The sequence below is a fragment of the Artemia franciscana genome, chromosome 17 (assembly GCF_032884065.1).
Source record: "Artemia franciscana chromosome 17, ASM3288406v1, whole genome shotgun sequence".
NCBI classification, from domain to species: domain Eukaryota; kingdom Metazoa; phylum Arthropoda; class Branchiopoda; order Anostraca; family Artemiidae; genus Artemia; species Artemia franciscana.
The window spans coordinates 41183971-41206929 of record NC_088879.1 but is presented as its reverse complement, the minus strand read 5'-3'; the positions used below and the strand labels follow the sequence as shown (position 1 = coordinate 41206929).

Here is a 22959-nt window from a genome sequence, read left to right as displayed (position 1 = left end):
GCTCATTCTTACGTAAATTAAAAGTTCTAGTGCCCTTCTTAAGTGACCAAAAAATTGGAGGGCACCTAGGGTCCCCCCCACGCTCATTTCCCCCCAAAGTCATGGAATCAAAATCTTGAGACAACCATTTTTACAGCATAGTCGTAAAAACCAATATGTCTTTCGTGACTACTTGATTCCCCACAGTCCCCGGGGGAGGGGTTGCAACTTACAAACTTTGACCATTGTTTACATATAGTAATGATTATTGAGACGTGTATAGACGTTATCAGGGGGACTCTTTCACGTTAAAGGGGGTCGGAGGAGGGGGTTACGTAGGAGGATCTTTCCATGAAGGAATTTATCATGAGGGAAGAAAATTTCCATGGAGGGGCCGCAGGATTTCTTAGTATTATTAAAAAAAACAATGAGAAAATAAATAAAAAAAGTTTTTCAGGTGGAAGTAAAGAGAAGCATTAGAACCTAAAACGAACAGAAATTATTACATAAACAAGGTTCGTCTCCTCAACAATACCTCACTCTTTACGCTAAAGTATTTTTTAGTAATTTTAACTACTTATTCTATGGCCTTTGTGATTCAGGGGTCAATCTTTCGGAAGTGGGACCAAATTGAAAATTGAGCGAGGTATTGACGAGGGGGAGGACCCCCTCATACACATAATAATACATTATGTATGATTAATAATACATGTATGAGGACCCCCTCATACATCGTTTTTATTAATAGTAAAAACGTTCGTAAAAAAGTCCTGTTTGCCTTTTTAATTAAACGAAAATGGAGTGCAACTAGGCCTCCTCCCCCACCCATTAATATGCAAATTTAATTTTAATTATTCATGTAAGGTGAGCGAAAATCAAAACATGCATTAATTGAAAAACGTTCAGAAATTAAATAGAAAAACAAGTTTTTTAACTGCAAGTAAGGAGCGACAATAACACTTAAAACGAACAGAAATTATTCCGTATATGAAAGGGGTTGTCTCCTCCTCAACGCCTCGCTCTTTACACTAAAGGTTTTTATTGTTTTAAAAAGTAGAGTTGTGAGAAAGAGTCAAACTATAGCGTAAAGAGGGAGGCGTTGAGGAGGGGAAAACCCCTTCCATATACGGAATAAGTTTTATTGTCGCTCCTTATTGAATGTTAAAAAAACTTGTTTTTTTAAATTTAATCTAAAGAAAAATCTGTTAACAAAAAAGGCAGCAAGACATGCAAAATCGATAGATAAATCGTAGTTTTACGATTTCACATAGTTGAAATCGTAGCTTTAAATCTTTCATTATGTTAAATTTTTCTATAAAGATAAGAGATTGAATCAAATGAACTTCTTTAAATGACAAACAAAAGAGAAAAAAAAATTGTGCGTTTAGAAAAAAAAACTACCATAAACTGACTTCCAGTTTAAAACCTAGAATACTCATAACAGAAAAAAAGTTATTTAAATATTCTTTAGGTACTATTTGAACGCTTTAATCGTCCCTTAATCTTGAAGTCTTCAGTATTTTTAATTTCGAGGACTTGAATTTTTTTTTATAACTAACATATTACTGTTACTAACTGTTACTGTAACTCTTACTGTTACTAACATATTACTCTAACATATTTCAGCAACATATGCCTCACAACTTTCAAGCATAATGTAAACAAAAAACATTATTATCTTAAAAGTCCTTGAGTAAAGCTTAAACAAGAATACTGTAAGATTTACCTCACAGTATGAAAAAAATGTGAATAAACATATAAGAAAAGTTTTTTTATTAAATTAAAATAGATAAATTCTTAAACCAGCATGAGCACTGGACAAATTGGAGAAGGATTTTAAGACATGTATTCATTTAGTAGGCTATAGATCAGACAAAATGTTTATTGCCAAGCTCTGGCCAATCATGTCTGCTTTATAGGTTTTGCTTCTGTCTGATTATAGTATAATATAGTATAATATGGTCTATATTATACTATACTATAGACTGCTTATTATTTTATTATTATTATTTTTTATACTATTATTTATTATTATTTTATTATTTTAATTATTTAAATTATATGTTTAACAAAAACAAAATAACATTTTTTTGCATAATAATAGAAATTATTATTAAAAATAATAATTAAAATAATATAATAATAATACAAAAATATAATATAGTATAATATATAATATAGTATAATAATATATAGGATAATAAAATGTCTGATTTATAAGTTATGATTCTGTCTGCTTACAGTATAATATATTTTAGTATAAAAAAAGGGTAAAAGGTAAAGGATACGGCATTAAACTTTACAGTCCGTGCTGGCGGTGCTGATCTCCGTTTCTTGGCCCTTCAGCCAGGAAGTGCAATGGGGGGTTGGGGGCCAGCCATCCTGTGCTTTCGCACACCCTTCCTGTTTACCTTCCCCAGATTTCTCCAGGTACCCATTTAGAGCTGGGTCGACTCTGGCTAAGCTTACAGAGTCACGCCACTGACCACCGTCCCAAACTGAAGAATTGGGTACACTGGGATTCGAACCCATGTCCTCTCAGACAAGGGATCCCGAATCCAACGCACCGATATTTTAGTATAATATCCCTATTAAACTATACTATAGTCTACTTATACTATATGCTATAGCCTGCTCATTATTCTATTATTTTATTTTTATTATTTGTATATTATTATTTAGTATTATTAATTTTTTATTATTAATAGTAATAAAAATTATAATTAAAAGAAAAATAATTAAAACAATGTATTAATAATATATTAATATATAATATAATATAATATATAATACAGTATTACATAGTATAATATAATGTCTGCTTATATTTATGTCTGTATCCATGATTTTTGCTTCCCACATACTACGATCTGAGGAAAAGTGACAAATTGAATGACACATTTATATTTGCAGAAAAAAACGCACAAAAGTGTTTGAGAAATCGCATATATGGTGTCACAAACAATCTCAAATATTTTACCTTATCTTACAAAAGATGATATTTTGTCATTGTGCCACTTCAATTCAGGAGGATATTCTTCAATTTATTCTGTATAGCTTAAGTAAATATAACAATAAATGAAAAAGCAGGGTAAATGGAAAGTTACCAATGACTGTCTCCTGATGGCATATTGCTGAAGTGGCGGTATTACATCATCCTCGTTGGTCTCAGAATCGTTCTCAGTCTCACCGTCTTTTCTACTTTCACTATCAGTTGCTTTGTCTGTAGATAGCTCCTTTTGATCGAGTCGCTTATCACCCTAAATAAAAATTGTTTAAATCTTTTTTAGACAACAGAGATGTTTATCTCAAAATTAATTAGAGTTTTACCAATTTTCACTATCTGATACTTTGTACCAGACAATTCATTCTTGTCTTGTCACTTACTATCCTAGAATTTGAGGGGTTACTTTCTAGATAATCCAGAGGAATGTACCAGATACCTCTCCAGATTCCTCGCCTTTTCTATCTCCACTATTGCTTTCTATGCTGATAGCTCCTTCTGATAGCTCCTTTCTGGAGCTGATAGCTCCTTCCTGGAGCCAGATACCTCTTCAGATCCCTCACCTTTTCTACCTCCACATTTGCTTTGTATGCTGATAGCTCCTTTCTGGAGCTGATAGCTGGTAGCTCCTTTCTGGAGCCAGATACCTTTTCAGATTCCTCACCTTTTCTACCTCCACTATTGCTTTGTATGCTGATAGCTCCTTTCTGGAGCTGATAACTGATAGCTCCCTTCTGGAGCCAGATACCTCTTCAGATGCCTCACATTTTCTACCTCCACTATTACTTTGTATGCTGATAGCTCCTTTCTGGAGCTGATAGCTCCAGTCACCTCGCCCTAAGGATGAAAGTGACTAAGTCTCTTTAAAGACTTTTGTTAGGTTTAAAACGAAAATAAATATCAGCCTCACAACTTTTTTCACTTTTGCCACCTGTTGTTGTTTTGTCTTTAAATAGCTCTAGATAGTCTTGTCATTTGTCTAAACAATGAAGCAATTAAACCTAAACCTCTTTCTAGATATTAGAGAGGTTTATCATAGAACAATTTTAGTTTCGCCGTTTTTTCTTGCTTTGCTATCTGTTCCTTTCTCTGAAGATAAATTCATGCAATCCCCCCCCCCACTTAAAGTGATGCTGGTAGATAATACATAATGTAAAATCTGTTATTTGATGTTTTGGATTGGTTAAAAAACACGGTTTTTGGAACTAAACTTATTGTTTGTGGGCCATATTTATATATAAAAAAAGAAGACGGAGATTTGTTCTTGAAAAAAAAAACAACAAATTCTGCTACATTTTTATTTTTTTAAATTGATTTTCTTTCAAAAGTGAGTTTTACTTGAGACAGTTTTGGAAACCTTCTCTTTGAACTACAATATAAAGGTCTTTAAAAAAAAAGCACACTTAAAGCAATCGTCATTTTGTAAACCTCAGAAGCTTTAAATCTCTTCTCGTTAATAAGACTAGTAAAACTGTATTTACTGGATTTTTTTTTGTCCATTAAAAAAAAAATTGTTCTGAAATACATGTCAAGTGCTGCATGCTTTGGGGGTTAATCACTTTCAAAATTGTGTCAAAAACAGGTTGCGCGGGCCAACCATGACAAAAATATGCCAAACGCGATAAAAATCGTGCCGGATTTGAAAAAAAACATGGCGTAGAAAGTGTGCCATTCATGGCGAAAATTGTGCCATGTATTTCGAAGCACAGGGTGGTAGAAGTGGATTTCGTGTGATTGAATATACAGCACGTGGTGGAGAATGGGACACCCTTTGAAATTCCTATAGTAAAATAACTATAATAATTTCTTTAAACATCCTATTAAGCTATTATTAGAGTAATAGTTCCTTTTGCTCGCCTGAAAATATGGCCTCACGTATTTCAGTCTTGGGCTCAAAAAGATGGTTACAAACCATGTCATAATCTCAAAAGCAGTTGAGGAAGCACAAGAAAATATGCCATAAGTTTTAAACAGACTAAATGATTTATTAAAAGAAACTTTTAGTAAAATAACTAGGGATAAAAGAACATGCGAAATTTAGTCATGGTAACGACTGGCTTTAATTTGTTAGCATTATTTGTTTTTTAATTTTTTAATTAAGTATTTTTTTTTTGTTCTTTTCACAGAAATTTTCTATTTAATTTGATTGCAACTGAATCAACTTAATTGAAATTGGAACTGAAAAAGTGAACTTAAATAAAACCAAAAACTAAGCTTCAATACGTTTGTATATGTTGTCTTGTTCTCAGAAATACCTGATTTCTGTGCCAATCAAATGTGCCAGACCTACCCTTTAAGTACAATCAATTTTCATGAAGCGAAAATGACAAAGCGATTTTGCGTAGTAATGCCACATTTAAATGCCTGTTTAAAGGAAATTAAAAAGCGTAAAAATAATATAGACTGATCACATTTTCCGGCATTCAATCACTCTGCATTTTTTTGCCTCGACCTCAATTCAACCTGAAATTCAAAGTTTCGAAAGAGCTGGAGCGGCAGACTTTTCAGATTTAGAATCAGTGAATACAGTGAATATTCAGAATAGAATAGCACTTTATTACCAAACAAACTCTCACAACATAAAAAACTGCCGAACTTGTTGCTTTCTGTCAACTAGCCTACATTGTATATAAAAAAAATAACATAAAAACATATTCAGAATCAGTGATGAACATTCAGAATCCGTGAATAGTCGGGGAGTGAAAAATTATTTGTATAGCATTTTGTTTGATTTTGACCCCTTTTTTTGTCACAGATTTCCTAGACTAATAGTTGGCTACATCTAACCATTAGCCTATAAAAAAAAAAAATCCTGAAGTACTTCAAACACAAATTAGCCAGTCAAAGAAATAAGCATTTTCAAACCCGAAGCCAGAATAGAAATGAACTCAAAACTGTCTCATTTGAACGCGGCATGTGAAATACGGCTGTCGAAGCTAATATTGGCCCCTGACAGAACTTAGCATTTACAAGGCTTTTTCTAAAGTAGAAGGGATGAAGAATGGCTTTTTGATAACTCTGAAACTTAGTGCGTTAGGTAAATTAAAGTAGTTGGATGGATGAGTAGTCTAATTTAGGGGGTAGATAAGGCTTTTATTTAATTTTTTTCAAATTTGGCTTGTTCTCTGCGGCTTTTGTATTGCCATGGTGGCTTCCAGGTGTGTTTCAAGCCCTAGACGTATCATGTATTTCAAGCCCTAGACGTATTAAGAAGTAGATGTAAAATAATGAACATCACTTCACAGGGTCCAAATTTAAGCTTTAAATTTGCTTCACATATTTCTTTCATTTGGATGCAAAGACTTTCAAGCTCGTGATAATTTAGTCATAGATTAAAAGAGAGATTCCTTCACCATACCTCAGGGGTAAAAGTGCTTTGATTTCATTAATTCAGATCTGTGACGTTTCCGAAAGCCAGTCGCAAAATCCACACTTTCTTAAGAGACAAATAACCACAACATTTCGAAACGTAACTACTTTTAAGCTTTCTGTGACAACTTTTAATCCAGTACGAAAAAAAGGAAAGGAAAAAAGAAAGCCGATTCCCATCTGTTTGGGTCTACCCTGTGAAATTTTAAACAGTAAACTAATAAAAAAGTCGGGGGTAATGTCTATATTAGTCGAGGGTAATGGCTATATTAGGCTATGTTAGTAGGGGTAATGGCTAGTATTCACATGAAAAGGGAATAAAACAAGAATTTTAACGCTCCTTCCTTCACTTTGGTTTTAGCTATGCGTTAATTCTTTAAAGTAGTATTCCTGTAGCAAAACCAACCTTTCTATGATAGCAAGCAGTTCGTCTTCCCTTTTATTATGAAAAAGGTTTCTCCAGTAACTCAAATAAAAAGGTTTATATATTAGTATTCTAACAATGAAGTTCTCAATTTAGTAGCATTTTTTTATCTAATAGTTCTCCGTGGCAGTTTTATGGTAAGAACTGTCGATAAGACAAGGAACTTACGTATTAATATGACAATAAGATATCTTTAATATAATTCTGCTAATCAATGTCTTTGCCAAAATGGGCTGATTTTTCTTTTATTGATTTTTTTTAATCAAAAAGTGAGAATAGAAGTTTTCATAGTAGGAAGGAGAATCACCAAATAATTTCAGGATAGGGGACATGATTAAAATGTGATTTTGTTAGATAAACGTCATATTGTTTCCAATGGCGCATAAGCAGTTATTTTTATTGCTTCCTATATCCTATATAAAACGGAACATCTGCCGCCTACCTTGTTCTGCCACTACCCTTTTTTAAAATCCATAAGAATAAGACAAATAAAAGATTTCTATAGTCAGCAAAAGAATAAAAAATGAAAAAAATTTATTCACAAAGACAGAGACAGATCAGATGAAAAAAATTTATAACTGGCATGTAATAATTGTAACATTAGTAGTAGTGGCAAAATGTTTTCTTATAACAAGAATCATCCAAATATAAAAAGAATCACACCAAAATACAAAAATCAGCAGAACACTGAAACTTAAACCTGTGAGGGTATACTGCAAGTCGAGGACAGCAAAACAAGAAAATAATAAATAGAATGAAATGTATATAGTAAAATAAGTTTTTGAATTAATTTAAGAATTAATGATTATACGATGAAACCGTTACCGAATTAAATCCAAAAAACAAAACACATGCGAAACGCTACATCTCACAACCCGAAAAATACAACTGTTAAATTTCAGATGTTTACAAAATTATCCTTTATTTTAGTTTTTTTTCATAAAAAGCAAAGCTAAACCAAAAAAGAAATTAAAAAAAACTAGATTATGTTGAAAAATCTCTTTCAATTGATTTTAAAGGTTAACTTATTCAGACCCGCACTGATGAAATCAGACTAGAGTGGACAAGTCAGATATCCTCCCTTTATACTTCGATTGATGTATTGTTGCAATGTGTTTTATTTGTAATATAACTATAAAAATAATTTTTTTCGTAGCCCTAAAGCAAATGGTTAAAAATAATTTTAAAATGATTTTCCATGACAGTGGAAAATCAAAAGGCAAATTTGTTTCAAATGTTATGGCCAATTCCTATTAGCATCAATCAACGATAATAATTATAGCAGAATAATGATAAAATAAACGATTGTGAGGAATAAAAAGAAAGAGGGAAAAATTTAAAAAGATCATTTTCGCAATAGTCTAAAAAGTTGAAATTATTGTTTTTTCTTCGAAGATCTATAAATATATGCCAAAATGAGGGGCAAAAACAGATTGAGCTTTATATAACATAGAAATCAAATTGATAAAACTGAAACAAAAATCGTGAACTTAGGAACGTGAGTTAAAAGGAAGAAGTTACGCAGAGTCAAATTCGTTCTACTTTTTAGGTCATTCCGAAAACGAGTTAAAAAGAAATATCTATTAATTTTGACTGCTTAGTCTTTTCTCAGGCAAAAAAGTTCTTTAGTCTTTTCTAAGACAAAAACGGTGTCTTTATACTGATAAAAATTTAGATTAATTGAACATTTGGAAGAAGTAAGAAATAGTTGAGAAACTCCAAAAATTTATGCGACAAACTGCAAATAAGACAAGGTAGTTCCTTATCGCCCTTCCTAAATATTGACAACCCTCCTGCCAGGTTCTGCGCATTAGGTTAAATTCCAGACTTTGTATAGACTTAAAGGGTCATTAAAAAAAGGGAGTTTAAAAAAAAGAGGAATTATAGTGTATAATTGAGTTAAGGGGGAAAGGTTTGCCCCTTTGGGCAAGAAGGATACATTTAGGGAGGAGGAGTGGGCAAGATGGTCTTTACTTTTGCCCGGTGTGTGGAAGTATGGAAAAGAATGTGAGTCATGTGATGTATAAGTGCGTAGAATTGAGTAAGTTGAGAAACCAAGTTATGGAAAATGTGAGTTTGATGAGACGTGGCTGGTGAAATGTAATGAGGGATTAATGCTTTACCATAATTAAAAGTTTAGCACGATTTCTCAGGTTGGCAATGGAGCACAAAAGTAAATTTTTGTGAGTTGTGCAACTCTTTGTTTATGTTATAAATTTTTTTTTTAAAAGGGAATTTTACTTTTTGGTTTTTCGCGCAATAAAACTTATTTTTACTATTATACCCCTCTAAGCCATCACACTTACTTACACTAGTTATTTATTAGTTATAAATATATGAGGTTTATAAATACATGAGTCAAATATTACTAATGCACATTACTGGGGTCTTTTGTAAACAGAAGAAAAACATTCGAAAATCAGTATGAATCGACAGTTGCTGCATGCACTAGAATCTAAAAAACGTATTTGAATGAAAAGCGAGGAGGGGGTAGCAGGAGGAAAACTTTATGTTAATTGCAAATGTAGTTTGAAGTTTTTTTTAAAACTTGAATGTTAGCAAATGAATGATTAATGATGGTTTTCACAACTAAGGGTGCGAGAATAGGTTTGAAAATTGATGCTAAGAAGACTAAGTCGCTTAGACTTGGAATAAGTGAGGTTGAAGAGATGAGGTTGGGTAACGAGAAGATCGGTCAAGTAGTTAGCTTCACTTATCTGGCAATTAGTAAAAAAAAGATGGATGAAATAAAGAAGTTAAAAGCAGAATAGCCAATGTCTAGGGTTTTTTGTCAGTTGAAAATAGTTTGAGGAGCAGGAGGATAAATGTGCGAACCAAAATTAGAATATTGGAAGCTAAAGAGATGACAGTGGTCAAGTAAATTTCTAAAAGTTTGGCGCTTTGGGAGACGGAACTGATTTGTTAGATGTCAAACAGTTCGTCGTGACGAACTGTAAGCAAGGAGTGACCCGGCTGAATAGTAACCGAAACTCTAAAAAACGAAGTTTTGATATAAATAGTTATGTCAAAAGAATCGGCTTATTATGCTGATTTTAAATATATAACTTTCATCAAGTTTTTTCTTATTTAGGAAAGGCTACGAGCCTGAGAAAATTTGCCTGATTTTCGAAAAAAGGGGAAACCATCCCCTAAGAGCATTATAATCTTAATGAAAATCACATCATCAGATTCAGTGTATCAGAAAACCATACTGTAGTGGTTTCAAGCTCCTATCTTCAAAAACATGGAGCTTTGTATTTTTTGCCAGAAGAAAGATCACGGAAGCGTGTTTATTTGTTGTTTTTTTTGTATATTTTTCCCAGGGATGATCGTATCGACCCAGTGGTCCTAGAATATCGTGAGAGAGCTTATTCGAATGGAAATTAAAATTTCTAGTGCCTTTTAAGTGACCAAAAAGATTGAAGGACAACCACGCCCACCCCTTTTTTTCCAAAATTGTCCCATCAAAATTTTAAGATATCAATTTTGTTCACCATAGTTGAAAGGCCAAAAACTCTGCCTTTGGATATAAAACGACCCCCCACCCCCCACAGAGCCCCAGGAAAACGTCTTTAAGTAACAAAATTTGCCCATTTTTTACCCATAATATTTATTATTATGAAGGGTGTATACATTTCCAGGGGAATTTCTTATGGAGATGGATATTTTCAGGGGTAGAACGTTTCAGGGAAAATTATATATTGGGGCAGGAAATTTGCCGGAATTCCTATAAATTTTTTTTAATGTCTTGATTTCTCTTTTCCGTCTCAATTTTACGCGTGGAGCTGTTAAAGGTAATTGTCCGGGGTAAATTTTCACTGTGATTTAATTGTCTAGATGATATTTCCGTGGCAAGGGGGATCTCTCCGTGGAGGTGAGGCCAGGTTTCCTGGCATTACTTAAGAACGATCAGAAATTAAATTAAAAAACAAGTTTTTTCAACTGAAAGGAAGGAGCAACATTAAAACTTAAAAGGAACAGAAATTATTACGTTTATGAAAGGGATTGCCCCCTCCTAAACATAACCCTCTTTACGCTAAAGTTTGAATTTTGTCCCAATTCTTTAAGAACGACTCTTGAAACACAAGGGTCGTTTAATTAGAACAATAGGAAGCTTTTTAAAAGTACTAAAAAAGTTTAGAGTAAAGAGTGAGATGTTGAGGAGGAGGCAATCCCCTTCCTACACGTTATAATTTCTGTTCTTTTTAAGTTTCAATGTTGCTCCTTACTTTCAGCTGAAAAAACTATGTTTTAATTTAATTTTTCAAAGGAAATGTCTGCGAATTGTTTTGGGTATCTGCCTGACAAACTATTTTAAGCAGTAAGCTATATTATAAATATATTTTTTATTCTACTTTCTAGGACTATAAGGAGAGAAAAGTAAAGAAGGCTAAGAGATGTTTATTGGATGAAAGATGACAAATTGTCAAATATCGTCCTTTTCAGTTTTCATTTAGGACCAACCGAAAAGCAGGGCGTCCCCAAAAGGATGGGAAAACGTCGGAAGGAAGTATCTAAAAGAAATTTGTATGTCTTGGGAGGGTCTAAAAAGAGGAGCTTTAACTAGATTGGGTACAGTAGGATTGGGTGCAGCTGTGTTACCCTGAGGCATCTTTGTGCCACAGTGAGTTGTAGATAATAGTAGTTGTGATAGTGGTAGCCTCAAATAGACCCAGTGAAGCACTAAGATTGTTCCGTTCTCACAATGCTGAAATTAATTAATTATTTATTGATATATTGGTATTTTGTTATTGCTACTACTGCTGATTGTCATAATAATAGCGTTACGAATTTTACCCAGGTAGTTCTTACCCTAAATCTTAAGAACTTAAAAAAGAAAAATGATTAGCAAGTATGGTACCTGATTTTCAGATTCACAATTGAACTCAGCATTTGATTCAACCAAGGTATTGGTGCTCGTACTCAGATTTGTTGGTGAGGAGTTACAAATTGTTTCTTCTGCAAACACAGTACACATTAATGGTAAGTATATGTTTGATTAAAACACCAGACTATAAAAACGTTGCCTTAACCTGGAAAACACTGACATCTACCAATTTCGAATAGAAAAAGTTATGTTTAAGTTTTGTTTTTAGTTCGCTTTAGTACGTTTAATAGTACTTTAAATATGCTTATTTAAACCACTTAAAAACAGTAAGAAAGATTAAAAAAAAAAAAAAAAACAAGAAACACATAAACGTTAGCTTTTAAAGGAACCCAATGGTATGTGAACACAAAGCTACAGCTCGAAACATACCTATCTCCATAACAAAGCCTTTTCCGACTTATTATATTCCACCTTTCCTAGTGTGGGTACTATATTATTTTAATGTCCTTTTACACGAGAAGAAGCCACTTTATCAGCCTACATGATCTTACTGTTACTACTGAAAATACAAGAAAAAGTACAAGACTAGTCATAATTATAAAAAAAAGTTTGTATGATTTTGTGGTACCATAGAAACGGGACAATTTGAGCACAATCAAACTTCCAACACTTTAACAAGAAATGAACATAAAACTAAGATTTAAGATTTAGCTAAAGGGCATTTTCAAGAAGCAAGTTCACTTTGAACTAAAGTTCAAAAGATGAAAAAGACTAAATGAAAAACTTTTAGTCCTGTTCTTACACTTATGTATACCCTTAAAAATAAAAAAGCAAAGAAAAAAAGCCGGAAAAAAAAATTAAGGGAGCTTGTATGAAACGTCTCAAGGGTATTAAAACTCATGCCTGCTGCTCCAATCACACCATCATATATAACAAATTCAGTAAAAGAATCTGATCAGTCTTTCACGGTTTAAGAATTTTAAAAGTAAAACAGATAATAGGAAAATGTTTGTATCAGGTGGCTTAATGCTCTGATCAAATTTCAATAGCAGTAGTAGAGGCAAGATATTCAAGAAGATATTGATGTTGATTCATCTTCTGACCTTGAATTCTGTAAATGTGTTTCTAAAAATTTTGTTTCAAGTACTTCAGCCTTTTGAGCCTTGTTCGGTCTTGAACTGCATCTTTTGTTAATGTATTTGACTCTTTACTAAGCAGTTACGATCTGTCCCAAGACCATATGCACATACTCATGTATGTATGTATGCACATACATACATACATGTATGCACATACATACATGTGCATACATGTATGCACATAGTGTGCATACACAGTCTCAGTTTAATAGTGTGCATACTCAGTCTTAGAATCCTTCCAGTCTGCAGTTCAGACGCTATGATTGTAAACCTCTTTTATCAAGGGTTTGTTCACCGTTTTTCCGACCTTTAAAAAAAAAGGATACACTCTCCAACTACCTCTTTTGGTAAGAAGTAAGCCCTCCCTGACCCCAACCTCTTTTCAGTAAATAATGCCTATTCTTGAACTGAGTCTTCTTTGTCCAAAACTCGCGCGTTCTGTCTCCAGCCCCCTTTAGCAAAAAGTGCACTATCCAAGTCAAATCCACTTTGTCCTCCGAATCCTTCTGAATCTTTTCGGTAAAAGTATGTACGTTTTGTCTTCAAACCCTTTTGGTCAACATGGCTTACACCTCCGTCTCTTAAAGCCTTTTGTTAATATATTTATACTTTCTACCTCCAGACTCTTTTGTAAACACCAGAGTTTTTTCCATCCATCGATGGTCAGCGGTGCATTTATTACGTCCCCAACTCACTTTAGTCTTCAGTTTCAATCGTCTTTAACAACGCTCGATCAATATAATGTGCATTCCGTTTCTGAGCATCTCTAATTGAAGTGCAGAATTTTCCACTTATACTTCCTTCGGCGAAAAGTGTGTACTTTCAGTCTCTGCAGCCCTTTGGTAAACGGTACACACGGCTCATCTCCCACCCCCTTCGGTAAAGAGAGTATCTGCTCCGTCTTCAACACCTGTTAGAGCACGGAGGGCAAATTCAGCAGTACATCTTTGGACAGCAGTACATGTATTACGTCCCCAACTCGCTTTAGTCTTCAGTTTGAATCGTCTGCAACAACACTCGACTACATAATGTACATTCCGTTTCTGAGCATCTCTAATTGAAGTGCAGAATTTTCAACTTATACTTCCTTCGGAGAAAAGTGTGTAATTTCAGTCTCTGCAGCCCTTTGGTAAATGGTACACACGGCTCATCTCCCACCCCCTTCGGTAAAGAGAGTATCTGCTCCGTCTTCAACACCTGTTAGAGCACGAAGGGCAAATTCAGCAGTGCACCTTTGGACAGCAGTACATGTATTACGTCCCCAACTCGCTTTAGTCTTCAGTTTGAATCGTCTGCAACAACGCTCGATTACATAATGTACATTCTGTTTCTGAGCATCTCTAATTGAAGTGCAGAATTTTCAACTTATACTTCCTTCGGAGAAAAGTGTGTAATTTCAGTCTCTGCAGCCCTTTGGTAAATGGTACACACGGCTCATCTCCCACCCCCTTCGGCAAAGAGAGTATCTGCTCCGTCTTCAACACCTGTTAGAGCACGAAGGGCAAATTCAGCAGTGCACCTTTCGTCAGCAGTACATGTATTACGTCCCGCCATTGTAGTTGTGTCCCTGTGTCCCACCTATGAATATAGATAGATATATATATATATATATATATATATATATATATATATATATATATATATATATATATATATATATATATATATATATATATATATAATATATATATATATATATATATATATATATATATATATATATATATATACATATATATATATATATATATATATATATATATATATATATATATATATATATATATATATATATATATATGTTTTTAACTACGTAAAACTTGCGAATGTACAACATTCTTCGCTGTCCCATTGTCTGTGCATATAAATAGGTTGTCAGGTTTACCGACTCTTGAACATGCAACATATAATTGTCCATGGGGAAACAATCCGTATTCAGATCTATACCTCATGATTATAATGATTGCCCTTGAGCTTTGTTGATGGTGATTGCTAATCGACCATTCCATGTGTCGCCGTCGTCATTTATATATCCCCCTGTGCCCCCCAGCTTCCCCGTTGTAGTTGTGTCCCTGTGTCCCGGTCGTCATTTATATTCCCTGTGTCCCGGTCGTCATTTGTGTCCCGGTGTCCAGGTCTGTAATTTCTCTTTGAGTGTCCCGGTCGTCATTTATATTCCTTGTGTCCCGGTTTCCCGGTCGTCATTTGTGTCCCGGTGTCCCGGTCTGTATATACATTCGTTTTTGAATTGGTCTTTTTTTAGTTTTTAGTTTTTTACCTTTTTTTATTTATATCTCATGATTCTAATGATTGCCCTTGAGCTTTGTTGATGGTGATTGCTAATCGAACATTCCCTGTGTCCCCGTCGTCATTTATATATCCCCCTGTGCCCCCCGGTGTCCCCGTTGTAGTTGTGACCCTGCGTCCTGGTCGTCATTTATATTCCCTGTGTCCCGGTCGTCATTTGTGTCCCGGTGTCCCGGTCTGTATATACATTCGTTTTTGAATTGGTGTATGATGAAATAAATTTTTGTGTTTTTCCCCTTTTTTTCTTTTTAGTTTTTACTTTTTTTTTAGTTTTTTTTCTTTTTTCTTTTTAGTTTTTTTTGTAGTTTTTACCTTTTTAGTTTTTTTTAATTTTTTTTAGTCTTGTTTTTCTCCTTTATTTTTCAGTTTTTACTTTTCTTTTCTTTTTTAGTTTTTTTAGTTTTTTGGCTTTTTTAGTTTTTTTATTAGTTATTTTTCTTTTTAGTTTATTTTGTAGTTTTTACCTTTTTTAGTTTTTTTAGTTTTTTTTTTACTTATGTCCTGGTCGTCATTTATATTCCCTGTGTCCCGGTCGTCATTTGTGTCCCGGTGCTTTGTTGATGGTGATTGCCAATTGAACATTCCTTGTGTCCCGGTCGCTTTCTCTTTGAGTGTCCCGGTCGTCATTTTATTCTAATGATGTGTCCCTGTGTCCCGGTCGTCATTTATATTTCCTGTGTCCGGTCGTCATTTGTGTCCCGGTGTCCCAGTTTGTAATTTCTCTTTCAGTGTCCCGGTCGTCATTTATATTCCCTGTGTCCCGGTGTCCCGGTCGTCATTTGTGTCCCGGTCTGTAATTTCTATTCGAACAATCCCTGTGTCCTGGTCGTCATTTATATACCCCGCCTGTGCCCCCGGCGTCCCCGTTGTAGTTGTGTCCCTGTGTCCCGGTCGTCATTTATATTCCCTGTGTCCCGGTCGCTTTCTCTTTGAGTGTCCCGGTCGTCATTTATATTCCCTATTGTGTCCCTGTGTCCGCCCCCCGGCGTCCCCGTTGTTGTTGTTTCCCTGTGTCCCGGTCGTCATTTGTGTCCCGGTGTCCCAGTCTGTACTTTCTCTTTGAGCGTTGCGTTCGTCATTTATATTCCCTGTGTCCCGGTCGTCATTTGTGTCCCGGTGCTTTGTTGATGGTGATTGCTAATCGAACATTCCTTGTGTCCCGGTCGCTTTCTCTTTGAGTGTCCCGGTCGTTATTTGTGTCCCGATGTCCCGGTCTTTAATTTCGTCAGTCGACAAACATGACGTCAGTCGACACACAAACATGACGTCACTCGACACACACACACACACACAGACAACTTATTTTTATATCTATACTAGCTGTTGGGGTGGCGCTTCGCGCCACCCCAACACCTAGTTGGTGGGGGCGCTTCGAGCCCCCCCCAAGCCCCCCCGCGCACGTAAGTCGTTACGCGCCATATTAGTTACGCGCCATTGTATGTCCCATATTAGTTACATCCCTATGTCCCACCTGTGAATATAGATAGATAGATATATATATATATATATATATATATATATATATATATATATATATATATATATATATATATATATATACATATATATATATATATATATATATATATATATATATATATATATATATATATATATATATATATATATATATATATATATATATATATATATATATATATATATATATATATATATATATATATGTTTTTAACTACGTAAAACTTGCGAATATACAACATTCTTTGCTGTCCCATTGTCTGTGCATATAAATAGATTGTCAGGTTTACCGACTCTTGAAAATGCAACATATAATGGTCCATGGGAAAACAATCCGTATTAAGATCTATACCTCATGATTCTAATGATTGCCCTTGAGCTTTGTTGATGGTGATTGCTAATCGACCATTCCCTGAGTCGCCATCGTCATTTATATATCCCCCTGTGCACCCCGGCGTCCCCTTTGTAGTTATGTCCCTGTGTCCCGGTCGTCATTTATATTCCCTGTGTCCCGGTCGTCATTTGTGTCCCGGTGTTCCAGTCTGTGATTTCTCTTTGAGTGTCCCGGGCGTCATTTATATTCCTTGTGTCCCGGTGTCCCGGTCGTCATTTATATCCCCCTGTGCCCCCCGGCGTCCCCATTGTAGTTGTGTCCCTGTGTCCCGGTCGTCATTTATATTCCCTGTGTCCCGGTTAGTTTTTGCCTTTTTTTAGTTTTTTCAGTTTTTTTTAGTTTTTAGTTTTTTACCTTTTTTTAGTTTTTTTTAGTTTTTTAGCTTTTTTAGTTTTTTTTCTTTTTAGTTTTTTTTGTAGTTTTTACCTTTTTTAGTTTTTTTTCTTCTTTTGTATTAGTGTGAAATAATTCAGACGTCATATGCGGACAAACACGACGTCACTCGACAGACAGACAGACAGACATAACCCACAAACAACTTATTTTTATATATATTTATTCATATTTTTTTAGTTTTCTTTTTCTCTTTTATTTTTCAGTTTTTTCCTTTTATTTAGTTTTTTTCTTTTTTAGTTTTTAGTTTTTTTTTAGTTTTTTACCTTTTTTTAGTTTTTTTTAGTTTTTTTTAGTTTTTTAGCTTTTTTAGTTTTTTATTAGTTTTTATTTTTTTTGTAGTTTTTGCCTTTTTTTATTTTTTTCAGTTTTTTTTTAGTTATTAGATTTTTACCTTTTTTTAGTTTTTTTTAGTTTTTTAGCTTTTTTAGTTTTTTTTTCTTTTTAGTTTTTTTTGTAGTTTTTACCTTTTTTAGTTTTTTTCTTCTTTTGTATTAGTGTGAAATAATTCAGACGTCATATGCGGACAAACATGACGTCACCTGATCCACAGATCCACAGATCCACACACAGACAACTTATTTTTATATATATAGATATATAAAAATAAGTTGTTTGTCTGTCTGTCGACTGACGTCATGTTTGTGTGTCGACTGACGTCATGTTTGTCGACTGACGTCATTATAAGGATTGAGCTGTATGTCGTCATGAAATTGTTTGTCGTCTGACGTCATGTTTGTCGACTAACGAAACTACAGACCGGGACACCGGGACACAAATGACGTGTTATGTCTGTTATAACGTAATAGAGGCAACAATCTTGACAGGGCCTTTTGAGGGTGAGGCTTTTCTTATTCCACGCATTCTCATGATTCCAATGGATCTGCCTTTTCAACCTAAAAGATTGCAATTCCCAATTTGATTAGCATATTTAGTTTTCAGTCCAGAACCACTAAAGCTATTATGTAAATATCAAAAATATTTATGTTGTCTGAGCAATAATTTTTAGTTTTTATTTCAAAATAGAAAATTACCTGGCAATTTTAGAATTATATCTATCTATATATATAAAAATAAGTTGTCTGTCTGTGGATCAGGTGACGTCATGTTTCTGTGTCGACTGGCGTCATGAAGTTAGTTGTCGTCATTTTTGCTATGACGGTGACGTCATTAAAGATATTTAAGACATATATGTTCACGTAGAAATCTATTAATGTTTAAGTTTAAAATGACTGATGAACTTACAATGGCAAAAGCCGATGAAGATGCTCAAAGAGTCTATGCCAAAAAACTTGCTGCTGATAGAGAAAGTCAGAAAAGAAAGCGTGCCGAGGAATCAAAAGAACAGCAAGGAAACAGGCTTGAGGCTAAAGAACGCAAAACCGCGCAGTTAGATGAAGATCCACCTGGACAGCGAGAGTCAAAACATATCAAAACTGAAAATGATAGCGATGATGATTGGGTTTGGGATCTTGACTTGGATAAGGTCATCAATGCCTACCAGATTTTAGTTAAAAAAACAAAGGTTCGGCGATATGTATTTCATAGTGAAGCTGAAAAATAAAGAAGAAAAAGAAAACTGAAAAAAGAAAAAATGTAAAAAACTAAAAAATACTAAAAAGAAAAAACACTCAAAGAGAAATTACAGACCGGGACACAAATGACGACCGGGACAGAGGGAATATAAATAACGACCGGGACACTCAAGGAGAAATTACAGACTGGGATACCGGGACACAAATGACGACCGGGACACAGGAAATATAAATGACGACCAGGACACCAATGGCAACACCCGAGGAAGCTGCTCAAAACGAATGTATTCACGCCGAAGTAGCTGAGTTGGTAAAGCGTTATGTTTCAGGTTCTAGGTCCGAGAGGCTCCAGGTTTGAACCTTGGCTTTAGCATTAATACAAAAGAAGAAAAAAACTAAATAAGGTAAAAACTACAAAAAAACTAAAAAGAAAATATATATATATATTTATATATGTCATCTTTTCCACAAAAATAATAATTTAGTGCTTCTGCTTAAAAACAGCAATCGAATTGATGCCTCCTGATACGCAACTATCAACAAAGTGGCAATCGTTGTGGTCGGTGATCAGTTCTTACCTCGAGATAATATTCTTTATAGGCGAAACAATCAGTTGACAAGAATTGCTTAAACTCATCGATGCTACGATGCCCTACAATATCCTGACGAATATAAATGACGCCCGGAACACTCAAATATAAATCACAGACTGGGACACCGGGACACAAATGACGACGGGGACACAGGGAATATAAATGACGACCCGGACACAGGGACACAACTACAACGGGGACGCCGGGGGGCACAGGGGGATATATAAATGACGACGGCAACAAAGGAAATGGTCGATTAGCAATCACCATCAACAAAGCTCAAGGGCAATCAATAGAATCATGAGGTATAGATCTGAATACGGATTGTTTTCCCATGGACCATTATGCGTTGCATGTTTAAGAGTCGGTAAACCTGACAATCTATTTATATGCACAGACGATGGGACAGCAAAGAATGTTGTATATTCGCAAGTTTTACGTAGTTAAAAACATATATATATATATATATATATATATATATATATATATATATATACTAGCTGTTGGGGTGGCGCTTCGCGCCACCCCAACACCTAGTTGGTGGGGGCGCTTCGCGCCCCCCCCAAGCCCCCCCGCGCGCGTAAGTCGTTACGCGCCATAATAGTTACGCGCCATTGTAGTTGTGTCCCTATGTCCCACCTGTGAATATAGATAGATATATATATATATATATATATATATATATATATATATATATATATATATATATATATATATATATATATATATATATATATATATATATATATGGTTTTAACTACGTAAAACTTGCGAATATACAACATTCTTTGCTGTCCCATTGTCTTTGCATATAAATAGATTGTCAGGTTTACCGACTCTTGAACATGCAACATATAATGGTCCATGGGAAAACAATCTGTATTCAGATCTATACCTCATGATTCTAATGATTGCCCTTGAGCTTTGTTGATGGTGATTGCTAATCGACCATTCCCTGTCCCGGTGTCCCGGTCGTCATTTACATCCCCCTGTTTCCCCCGGTGTCCCCGTTGTAGTTGTGTCCCTGTGTCCCGGTCGTCATTTATATTCCCTGTGTCCCGGTCGTCATTTGTATCCCGGTGTCCCGGTCTGTATATACATTCGTTTTTTAGTTTTGTTTTTCTCCTTTATTTTTTTCCTTTTTTTTTCTTTTTTAGCTTATTTAGATTTTTAGATTTTTTAGTTTTTTTATTAGTTTTTAGTTTTCTTTTCTTTTTAGTTTTTTTGTCCCGGTCGTCATTTATATCCCCCTGTTTCCCCCGGTGTCCCCGTTGTAGTTGTGTCCCTGTGTCCCGGTCGTCATTTATATTCCCTGTGTCCTGGTCGTCATTTGTATCCCGGTGTCCCGGTCTGTATATACATTCGTTTTTTAGTTTTGTTTTTCTCCTTTATTTTTTTCCTTTTTTTTTCTTTTTTAGCTTATTTAGATTTTTAGATTTTTTAGTTTTTTTATTAGTTTTTAGTTTTTTTTTCTTTTTAGTTTTTTTGTCCCGGTCGTCATTTATGTCCCGGTCGTCATTTGTATCCCGGTGTACCGGTCTGTATATACATTCGTTTTTTAGTTTTGTTTTTCTCCTTTATTTTTTTCCTTTTTTTTTTCTTTTTTAGTTTATTTAGATTTTTAGATTTTTTAGTTTTTTTTTTAGTTTTTAGTTTTTTTTTCTTTTTAGTTTTTTTGTAGTTTTTAACTTCTTTTTAGTTTTGTTAATTTTTTTTTTTACTTATGTCCTGGTCGTCATTTATACTCCCTGTGTCCCGGTGCTTTGTTGATTGCTAATCGAACATTCCTTTTGTCCTGGTCGCTTTCTCTTTGAGTGTCGTCATTTATTTTTTTCTTTTTTAGTTCTTTTAGTTTTTACCTTTTTTAGTTTTTTTTAGTTTTTTAGATGAAAATTTTTTTAGTTTTTTCCTTTTTTTCTTTTTAGTTTTTTATTGGTTTTTACCTTTATGTTAGCTTATTTTTCAGTTTTTTCCTTTTTTTTTAGTTTTTTTTATTTTTTATTTTTTTTAGTTTTTTACCTTTTTTTAGTTTTTTTAGTTTTTTTAGTTTTTTTTTAGTTTTTTAGCTTTTTTACTTTTTTTATTAGTTTTTAGTTTTTTTGTAGTTTTTGCCTTTTTTTAGTTTTTTCAGTTTTTTTTTTAGTTTTTTATTGGTTTTTACCTTTATTTTAGCTTATTTTTTCAGTTTTTTCCTTTTTTTTAGTTTTTTTTTAGTTTTTAGTTTTTTTAGTTTTTTACCTTTTTTTAGTTTTTTTAGTTTTTTTTAGTTTTTTAGCTTTTTTATTTTTTTTATTAGTTTTTAGTTTTTTTTGTAGTTTTTGCCTTTTTTTAGTTTTTTTAGTTTTTTAGCTTTTTTATTTTTTTTATTAGTTTTTAGTTTTTTTTGTAGTTTTTGCCTTTTTTAGTTTTTTCAGTTTTGACGTCACCTGATCCAGTTTTTTCAGGTGACGTCACCTGATCCACGATCCACAGATCCACAGACAACTTATTTTTATATATATAGATAGTTTTTTTTTTTACTTATGTCCTGGTCGTCATTTATACTCCCTGTGTCCCGGTGCTTTGTTGATTGCTAATCGAACATTCCTTTTGTCCTGGTCGCTTTCTCTTTGAGTTTCGTCATTTATTTTTTTCTTTTTTAGTTCTTTTAGTTTTTACCTTTTTTAGTTTTTTTTAGTTTTTTAGATGAAAATTTTTTTTAGTTTTTTTCCTTTTTTTCTTTTTAGTTTTTTATTGGTTTTAACCTTTATTTTAGCTTATTTTTCAGTTTTTTCCTTTTTTTTATTTTTTTTTATTTTTTATTTTTTTTAGTTTTTTACCTTTTTTTAGTTTTTTTATTTTTTTTAGTTTTTTAGCTTTTTTACTTTTTTTATTAGTTTTTAGTTTTTTTTTTGTAGTTTTTGCCTTTTTTTAGTTTTTTCAGTTTTTTTTTTAGTTTTTTATTGGTTTTTACCTTTATTTTAGCTTATTTTTCAGTTTTTTCCTTTTTTTTTAGTTTTTAGTTTTTTTCGTTTTTTACCTTTTTTTTAGTTTTTTAGTTTTTTTAGTTTTTTAGCTTTTTTATTTTTTTTATTAGTTTTTAGTTTTTTTTGTAGTTTTTGCCTTTTTTTAGTTTTTTTAGTTTTTTAGCTTTTTTATTAGTTTTTAGTTTTTTTGTAGTTTTTGCCTTTTTTTAGTTTTTTTAGTTTTTTAGCTTTTTTATTTTTTATTAGTTTTTAGTTTTTTTTGTAGTTTTTGCCTTTTTTAGTTTTTTCAGTTTTGACGTCACCTGATCCAGTTTTTTCAGGTGACGTCACCTGACCCATCCACAGACAGACAACTTATTTTTATATATATAGAAGATATATATATATATATATATATATATATATATATATATATATATATATATATATATATATATATATATATATATATATATATATATATATATATATATATATATATATATATCTATATATGTAAAAAAAAGTTGTCTGTCTGTCTGTCTGTGGATCAGGTGACGTCATGTTTCT

The 22959-nt window shown here is 33.4% G+C and overlaps 1 protein-coding gene across 3 annotated transcripts in view; it reads right to left on the bottom strand.

Annotated features, from left to right (window-relative positions):
• The window catches only part of LOC136038243 (ras-specific guanine nucleotide-releasing factor 2-like), a 296269-nt gene that overhangs the window by 42587 nt on the left and 230723 nt on the right, over window positions 1–22959 (bottom strand). For all 3 annotated transcript variants that reach the window (XM_065721353.1, XM_065721352.1, XM_065721351.1), the window contains 2 exons: window positions 11638–11735; window positions 3087–3239 (listed from right to left, as the gene is read on the bottom strand). In XM_065721353.1, the coding sequence (XP_065577425.1) occupies window positions 3087–3239; window positions 11638–11735 (251 nt within the window). The remainder of the gene's footprint in view (window positions 1–3086; window positions 3240–11637; window positions 11736–22959) is intronic.